At 35.4% G+C, this 9,419-nt stretch overlaps 2 protein-coding genes across 2 annotated transcripts; one reads left to right on the forward strand and one right to left on the reverse strand.

Annotated features, from left to right (window-relative positions):
* Positions 1-2,833, forward strand: LOC18046649 (ATP-dependent Clp protease ATP-binding subunit CLPT2, chloroplastic). Its single transcript, XM_006440376.2, has 5 exons — positions 1-348; positions 461-499; positions 602-711; positions 1,738-1,917; positions 2,256-2,833. Exons 1-5 carry the CDS (start codon positions 116-118, stop codon positions 2,411-2,413), a joined length of 720 nt encoding a protein of 239 aa, XP_006440439.1. The 5' UTR covers positions 1-115; the 3' UTR covers positions 2,414-2,833.
* A 33-nt stretch (positions 2,834-2,866) lies between these two features.
* Positions 2,867-4,685, reverse strand: LOC18046651 (protein DETOXIFICATION 56). Its single transcript, XM_006440377.2, has one exon. It carries the CDS (start codon positions 4,683-4,685, stop codon positions 2,997-2,999), a length of 1,689 nt encoding a protein of 562 aa, XP_006440440.2. The 3' UTR covers positions 2,867-2,996.
* Between the last annotated feature and the right edge of the window lie 4,734 nt (positions 4,686-9,419).

The raw sequence follows: 9,419 nt of genomic DNA on the forward strand, positions 1-9,419 counted from the left end.
GGTGATGTATGTCTCCGTTTCCTATCCAAACACTCCCTTCCACGTACCTCGCCTCGAACAAACTTCTTCTTCTGGTTGACAGTAGACTAGTAGCAGCAGCTATAGAAAATCGAAAATGGCGGCTCACTTTCTCTCTAATCTGCCATCAACGACCCAAATCTCTAAATCCGGTTTCGCGACAAAACACAATCAATCTCATACAACTCGCCAAGCACAGTTTCTTAAAAGCTCATGGCTAATAGGTACCAAAATCAACAGCAGCAGCGCCAATTTCCCTCTTCGCTCATCGTATATTGTGTCAAAGCGCCGCCAAATCGCCGCCAAAGTCTTGTCTAGTCTCCCCACCTCGTATTTACCTGCTCTCTTCGCTTCTCATTCTTCTGTTCTTCCTTGCTTTAATTATTGTATGATTTGATTGCGCTAAATTGTGATTTCTCGTTTTCTTTAATTTATTTTACAGGAGACCGAACAGTGCCGTTTCGAATGAGAAAGCTCCCAAGTGAGTTCAATTAATCCTAGTCTCACTCTCCATTTTGTAATTAGTTTGTTGGCTTTGGATGTTGTGGGAAATTCCGATTGAGGGTTTAGTGTGGAACAATAGATGGTCTTGGAGGGCAATAAAGTCATTTGCTATGGGTGAGTTGGAAGCCAGGAAGCTCAAGCATTCAACCACCGGAACCGAAGCTATTCTCATGGGCATCCTGGTTGAGGGTATCTCTATCTCTTTCTCTGCCTCTTCTCAACTTTCATTTTTGTGTTTTTTAATTTAATTTAATTTTTATTTTTATTATTTTTTTCAGCAATAATTTAGTGTTCATTTGTCTGTTTGTTGCCGGTAATTCAAAATATTATTAATCTCAGCTAAATTCAAGCACTGTTACATGTAAGACCAAAATGATGAGAGGGGTTACACATATTGTGGATATACTTGCCTACTTCTATATTATGGGATAGATGATCTTGTTAATGACTGAGATAACTGGCTAATAAATGATTAGCAATTTATTTATTTATTTTTTATCAACAGATGATTAAACAAGTAAACGAACCCTCTATTTATAGTACAGGAAACCCAAAGTTCCCTGGTTAACTCGAAAAAGGAAAGAAAAATAATTAACCCTACTTTTGTCCTACATCATGAGAGCTTGTTAGTTGTGTTGTTCAAAACCTTTAATCTGTGTTGAATGATGAAAAATGATTATACATTTTGTACAATAAAACTTAATGTTTGTAGTTTTGGCTCTCATAGGAATAGAATGAAATAGCAGCAGTGGGTGAAGTAAAAGCAAGATGATTTTGTGCGCATGTGATGAAATTTTGTATCATTATTGTTTCTATGGTCATTTTAATTTGTCTGGAAGGTTTTGTAGTTGACAAGTATGAAGCCTCTTCTGCAGGTCAACTGCAAGAACTTTATCCTCATTGCTGTTAAAACCCATTGTTTAAATCTGTTATATTAATTCTTGAATGTGCACATGCTTGCGATGAACTAGGGGGACATTGTTTTTTGAGAATTATGCAAAGGGAGGAGATTCAGAACGCAGAATGTCTAATTTGATTCAATTGGGATAGTTCATACAACATTTTGCGGAGTTACTAGGTGCCTGGTCAAAGGCTTGGATTCCTTCCTGTCTCATTTTTGAAGATATCTCATCTTATATCTTTTTGGAAGCGGCATTGCGTAATAAAATCTCCAGTCTTGTACATATAACAAATGTGTTTCATTTTTGTATTCAGGAACTAGTCTGGCTGCAAAATTTTTGTGGGCAAATGGAGTGACACTCTTCAAGGTGCGCGATGAGTCTGTTAAGATAGTTGGAAAGGGTGACTTCTTCTTTTTCAGTCCAGAGCATCCTCCTTTGACTGAAGATGCTCAAAGGGTCATCGATTGGGCAGTTGACCACAAACTAAAATCCGGTTAGTTTTGATTTATCTTGCCCGTTGGCGGTTATACAAGTTGGGTTTTTTGTTTCCATATTCTGTGAAATCCTTCCTGCTCAACTTTTCTAGTCTAAATAGGTGAACAGTTAAAAAATTATTCCAGAAAACCATTTAATTCTTTGCCTTGTGGCTCTGAATAGATGACTTTGTACATGAGTGTACAAGTCTTTATTTGTTGCATCTGCAATCTGTCTGGGTGGATGGAGTTGAAATGGCTCATGTTTATTGTATTTCGCTCATTTTCTGTTGAGTACTTATGTTGCTAATTTTTAACTGTTGCACTGTAAAACGATTAATACATTTGTAAATTGCAGGAAATAGTGGGGAAGTTACAGCAAGTGATTTGCTTCTTGGTATTTGGTCTGAAACGGATTCACCAGGCCACAAGATACTGGCTGCCCTGGGCTTCAGTGATGAAAAAGCCAAAGAGCTGGAGTCTTTGAGTTCTGAACCTGGGTCTGTAGATGACTAATGCCTGCCTTCATATTCAACATACCCCTTGTTGTAATTCTTTTTATAAGAAAGAGGATCAATGATTCATCTCTGAGCCTTTGATTAATATTATCATATTATCATGCTTGCATTCAAGAAGCCTTTACAGGATGTAAAAAAAGTCTGCATTTGCCTCATTGAGCTTCTTAAGTGGAGTTATTATTATCCATCAAGAAGCAGAGTTATTATCCATTAGCGTGGGCATGTATTTTCTTATAATCATTGAAGCTTTGGTCAGTGTCCCAGATGGGAGCTGTGTCGTGTTTTAATTCTTTCAAGGCTTCTTGTGCTCATTTCACTGGGTACCACTATGCCATGTTAAAATAATGTGGCTTGCCAACAACTTGCTGCTGAGCAACTCGCCAACTCCTCTTTTATTTACTTGCATCTGATTTGATTTCGTACATCTTTGTCATCTGTGTGTGTGTGTGTGTGTATTTGCTGAAAGAAACAGAAGATAAAGCAATCCTGCGCATGCAATTTTGCTTTGTAGCAGTCTTGATTTTTATTATTTTTATTTTATTTTATTTTGAGGGAGGGTGGCAATCCGTTTATTTCGTCCTTTAAACGTTTACCTCAGTGGCTGTGCTTCTATGGCCATTTATAGAAGCGTTTACAACAGAAGCAATATTCGTAAGCTCCTTTTGTGTTGGGGATGGGACAGAGACAGACTCATCAACCACTGCAGACCTGACGTTTTCATCTTCTTTAGCGTCCTCTTGCACGTCACAGGCAAGTATTTGTGCCTTGCCAGCTTCGTCATCCCAATTAATCCTTGCAATAAACGTCAGCAACAGCGCAAGGCATGCAACCATCCCTATAAAAAATCCAATGAGTAGCCCTGCAAGACCAAGAGCTGCTTTAAATGCTAGAACCACACACACGGGCAAAGCTAGGAGGTAAAATCCACCAACATTTGCGTGCATAGCCAACCATGGCCTTGCAGTTCCCCGGACGATTCCTCCGCAAACGGTTAAAGGGAAATTCAGCGCTTCAATCACAGCCATCAGCAACAAGGCCTTCTTCACACCCCTTATGATTCCCTTATCATGGCTGAACAAAGGCCCCCAAACGCCTCTGGCTCCTACCATTGTCAAGGCTCCGACGCAACCTGAAACGAGGGCCACCCCTAGAGATACATAGGCTGATCGGTAAGCCAGTCTAGGTCGATTGGCGCCGAGCTCATTAGACACCCGTGTGGACGTACACGTTGCCAGTGATAGCATGACAGAGTAGAGCAAACAGTCGAAGTTGAGCACAATGACAATTACTCCGACAGCCTGCTTGGCATTGGCTAACCGCCCTGACAGCAAGACCAGGATCTCGTAGCACCACCATTCAAGGCAAGTCGTCAAGCAACAGGGCCCGCAAAGTTTGAGCAATCTAAGCCAGTCAGAAATGCCTTGCTCCCACCACCCTCCTTCTTTCCACTTCCCCTCCTTGCCATAACACTCCGTCACCAACAAATACAAAGCAAGTAAGATCACAACTAAAAGATCACTTATCCATATTGCCATAGCAATTCCTTCTATTCCCCTGGCTTTCACTAGCAGGATGTTGACGGGTACGTGAAACGCTAGTGATAGTGCTGAGGTAAACATTATTGGAAGCGTTATGCCTTGCGAGCTCAAGTACGATTTGAGGGGAGAAAGAAGCGAAGTGACTAGTAAACTAGGAAGGAGATAGAAAAGATATCTCTTCGAGACAGCTGAAATGTCCTCTTGCTGGCCAAAATGGATGAGAATCTTGCCAACATTAAGCCACAAGAAAGTAATAGGCACCGTTGCTAGCAGTAGCAATAAAATTGCCATGAGAAGGGTCTTGTGGAGCAGCCTAAAATTTTTAGCACCATATGCTTGACCGCAAATCGGGTCCATGGCACCACAGAGTCCATTCAAAACAGAGAAGCCCGTGACGTTGGCAAAGGTGAAAGCAAGAGCCCCACCGGCCAAGTGCAGCTCCCCGAGGCGTCCTAGAAACGCTGTTGTGATGGTTAACTTTGCAAACCAAGTTAAATTCATCACCACAAGTGGTAGAGCTAATCGTTGCTGTTCTTTTAGCTCTGAAAGCGTTGTGTGCATGATGTTCATTCCGCATCTTCGAGTGAGATTTCGAGGTGAAGGTGAATGATTATTAGAGATTTTCTCAATTGGGTTCTGTTCAAATCTTGACGTTGCTGAAGGCATTGTTGTTTTTGAGCAGTGTTGGTGAGAAGTCTTGGTGTGTTTATTACATAGGATTATTATATACATGTAAGTTGTTTTTATAAAGTAATGAAGTGCATGGGCTTCGGGAAAGTTTAAAGCTTATGGGGGAAAAAAAAAGAAAAAAGTAAAATACAGTAAAACCTTTATAATATAATATTGATGGGACTAAAAAGTAAATATATTATTTTAGCAAAGTGATTTATTCATCAATAAATGAATAATTTATTGGTAAATAAATATTTATTAATTCAAAAATAGATTTTTTTGTTTTAAAAAGTGTTTTATTGATACATGTACATGCTTATAAAATAACACAAATGGTGCTTCCTTAAGTCAATAGTATCTCCTCCAATTGTTATTTTCATCGGTGTAACTTAGTTAGAAAACTTGCAACTATACAATATCATTATTTCTTTATTCAGTTCGTGTAATCATGTACATATAAATCATTATTGTGTAAGCTTTTGATATTAAGAAATACGAACATAAAAGTATTTGCATGATTCATTCAATTATTTTGTAATTTTTGTTTTCAAATTCTTAGGATTTTTATATCTTTCTCCTCCAAGAATTTTCATTTGAAAGGAGTAAAAATATCTACATTGACTCAAAAAGTATACACTATGTGCAATACATGCTCCGCACAAAAAAAAAAAAAAGGCTGAGTTTAATTTAGGAGAAAAGAAAAAACAAATAACTTTATATGCATATTTTTCAAAAAGTTAAATTTAGATAATTGAAGTTATAAAGGAAAAAAAATAAAAACTCCTTCATATTATGAATTTTACATTTTATTCATCTATCAATTTTTGTATTTGATTAATTATTATTTTATATTTTGGTCCTAAAGATTTAAAAATTATTATTATCTTATACATTTAGCGAAACTTTTGGTGCAGTTGCCTAAGATAAGAGCAGAGGATCTTATTATTTAATTAAAATTATTAATTGTTCAATGTTTTATTTTATGTGATATGTTTTCAAAGTGGCATAAAATTAATGATCTAATAAATGCTTTACAAATGCCAATTATCAATTAGGAGTAGTGCTACACATTTCAAATTTTTTATCTCAAATAATGTGGCATTCATCAATTGGTACATTTATCAATTGGTTGGTGAGATAATACAATTAATTCACTTAAATCTTGTAAATAATTATCAACCACTCAATTAATGATACATCACTTGGGATCAAATTTGAGATAAAAAATTTGAGATGTCTATTATTACTCCTAAATTAGTCCCAGGAGTAGCCATGTAATTTGATAAATTTACGGATTATAGATGCATCAAATTTTCATACTGTGGCTTCTCCTATATTGTCGATATAACTGTCGCTATAACACATCATTTTTTTTAAGGGGGGAAACAATATAACACATCGTAGTTGGAAAAGAAAAAGAATATATATATACACTCGGAAGAGAAAGCATTCATAACACTGACATAATTTGATCTTATCGTATTTGACACCTTTCTATTGTCTTAAAACTTGCACGGAACACAATTTCAATATAGAGCAATCGCCGGTCGGGAATATTGCAATTGTCTTAAAACACTGCTCCTCATGTTTTAGAAGCACGGAAAGAGTTTATATATATATTTATATATATTGGATAGTTGAAAAATGAATAATTTTTACTAAAAACTTGATAGTTAATGAAATATCCAAACAAAAGAAAATAATTAATAACATAAGGGCGGTTTTGGATTCTGAATGCTTTCCCCTCAAATAAGTTTACACGCAATAGGGAGCTGCTAACTTACAGTTGACACCAAAATAATTTTTTCTAACCTACTAGTTATTTGACACATAAAAAGTTCATTTAAAGAACATATCAAGAGTCCAATGATGCACGAAAAATCTCAAAAGGATTCACATCATTATTGATTGCCTTTTCTTCTTTATTGCGAGCACTAGCTTAGCCTTTTCTGCTTGTTCCCCATCTATATATAAAAGCACGCAGATCTGCCAAAACCCTCCATTGATAATCGTCCATTTCATAATGTCTCAATGATTGAGTTAGTCTCTACTCTCCACTACCACCTGCATTTTTTCTCCCCCTTTAATTTGTTAAAGAAAACTTTGATATTATTTTTAATAAATTTTAACTATGTCTTATATTCATTCCTGGTTGCTTGTAAAAAGAATTTTTAGGTGAGGATGTCGTTTCTGTGTTTTAAATCTCGAAGTCCATAATATACACACTGCTGTATCCAAATTTCATAATGTTGCATTAGGGAGGAATCTACTTGAAGAGTATAGGTTAAATCTAAATGTCTTAATGTCTTAGCGAATCCAATTCGAATATAATATGTTTTTTTTATTGTCCAGATGGTAATTTAGATTTCACGTGCATGCTGATGATGCTACCTCTAGTCCTCTACCTTGAGTGCGCATCCAAAAAAAGTGATGCGCATTAAGTTAGTTACTTGTATGAAACGAATTAAGTTCGTTGGAGAAAGATAGATATATACAAGCGATGGACGAAAGATACAATAAAAGAAAGGGGGGAAAAAAAAAAAAGAACCCTAATCTTCGGAAACGAGGAATTACATCTCTCTCTCTCTCTCTTTCTTAAATGGAATTTGATGAGAGATTTTATCATATCTTCTATGGAGGAATATGGGATATTGACTAACTGTAAATGCAACTTTCTTGAGAATATACCGTATACCATATAATATATTCAAAGTGAAAAAGGAACGAGATAAGGGATCATCTGATTATATAATGCAGTGCGACTTTAACAGAAATATTTGTATTTCTTTAAATTGATTAATTCTGTAACCATGGTACAAGCCTGTCCACTTGCTGAAGTTGTATAAAAATAATTTTAAAGGATTTGTGTTTTTGTAGAACATGAACAGAAGTTCCTTGCTTGTTTTGTCCAACTATTTTCTATTAATAGAATGTTTACAATAGATTGCCTATTAATTACCATAATTTTTTTTTAATCGATTTGTTTGTATTGTGAAAGCAATCTTCAGGGAAACCTGGAATGAAATTTCTTGGTTTAAAAATAATTGGAAGGATGATTTGTATATGTATGTAAAGCAACTTAATTACCATTGGCTCGGAATTGGACTTCGATGCAGCAATCAAAAGTGTTCACGAACCCATTTATTTATTTTCCCTCAAAGAAAGAAGAGGCGCCTGATTTCTGGACCGCCACTTTCCAAAGATAATGATAAGAATTAGGGTGGCGATAACAGGTTAGTAATGTCAATTAACGTGTCCAATTACCCCCGCAATCATTTACTAATCCATATCCTCCATTCCCGTTGGCCCGCGTTGTCAAATCATATGCACTAGTTGCGCATCTCAATTTGGAACATAAAATATTTATGAAAGCATTGAGAAAGAAATTCATTTTCCAAACCAAGTTCATTAACTTTAGTATAATTAGGTTTCTGATTGAGAGGTAAGCACAAAATGCAACAACGAATTACAATGATCTATGATAAGAAAATCTTGATGGTATCAATTATCAAGTCACGAACCCATGCGTGATTACCAAAATTCAGCCAAATCTATCAATTACCTTTGCTTGCGGATTTTAAAACATTCAAATCATTTGAACAAACATATATTAATGTCAGCAATTACTTCATCTTCCATTTTCTTTCAAATCAATGGGAACATCACTTGCAATTATTAGGAGGTGTTGATACTAAAATTTTAGCCACATAAGAAGAGTTGAGAAAAAGTTATTTTATTTGGGGAACGAGTTTGTGAGAGAGTTTGATTTCCTTGAAATTGCCATTATTGAGAGTGAATAGCTCGGTGGTCATAACCATCGGAGATCATGCGAGATGTTACCGGTGTAGACCCTTCATTTTATAAGTCATAGATCAAGAGTGAGAGTAGCATGATAACAAAAAATATAATAAGAGAGAAAAAAGAGAGCTTGAGAAAAGATTGAAGGATATTGTGTCCCCTCTTCCAATATGAATATTTCTCTTTACCTATACTTTCAAGTGGTAACCTCTTTATATAAGAGAAACAATATGAAGTATAATTAAGTTAGAAACACTTATCTTACATCGTGATAAGGATTATGACTTGTGTTATTTTATTCTATTTACATTATGATATATTATCGGAAGTGGATCCTGAGGTTTTGGGACCCATTCATTTATATCATTGGATTGGTTTAGTTAAGGATATGGATATAAACAGTTGGTGTTAGAGGCTTGTTACATTATCAATATTGTTGTTGGATGTTTATCTATCAATTTAATCTTTCAGGTTTAATTTAATAGTTCACTAATATGATATCAAAACTTAGTTGTTATTTTCAATTTTAGTTGTAAACTTTTTTTTTCCCCCTCTCAATCATAATTTCTTAAGTCATGATTCAAGTTATATTTGCGAACTCTTGCTTTGCCTTAGTATATTTTTCACGCAAATCATTCTATAAAAGATAAAGACTTGTCCTTAATATTATTTCCGGGAAGATATTTTTACAAACAAAATCAAAGAGAGGCATAGCACGAGCAAATCCACCATTTCTTATTAGAACATTATTTCTTCGTGGACAAGTTTTCCACAATAACTGCCTCTAATAGGATCAGCATCACACGAGTACAATGATTACTATTTACTCTCCCAATCCCCAACTTATTTATTTCATTAGCCGTTTCTCGTCTAATTGTTCCAAAGTTTAATGTTATTTTGAAGTTGATGTAGAAACATGTTGTGGAAAATACAGGGTGGATTTTATTATTACATTAATGAGTTGCTATCATAATTTCTCATTAGGTTCTTGTAGTG

This window comes from Citrus clementina, unplaced genomic scaffold, assembly GCF_000493195.1.
Source record: "Citrus clementina cultivar Clemenules unplaced genomic scaffold, Citrus_clementina_v1.0 scaffold_3, whole genome shotgun sequence".
NCBI classification, from domain to species: Eukaryota; Viridiplantae; Streptophyta; class Magnoliopsida; order Sapindales; family Rutaceae; genus Citrus; species Citrus x clementina.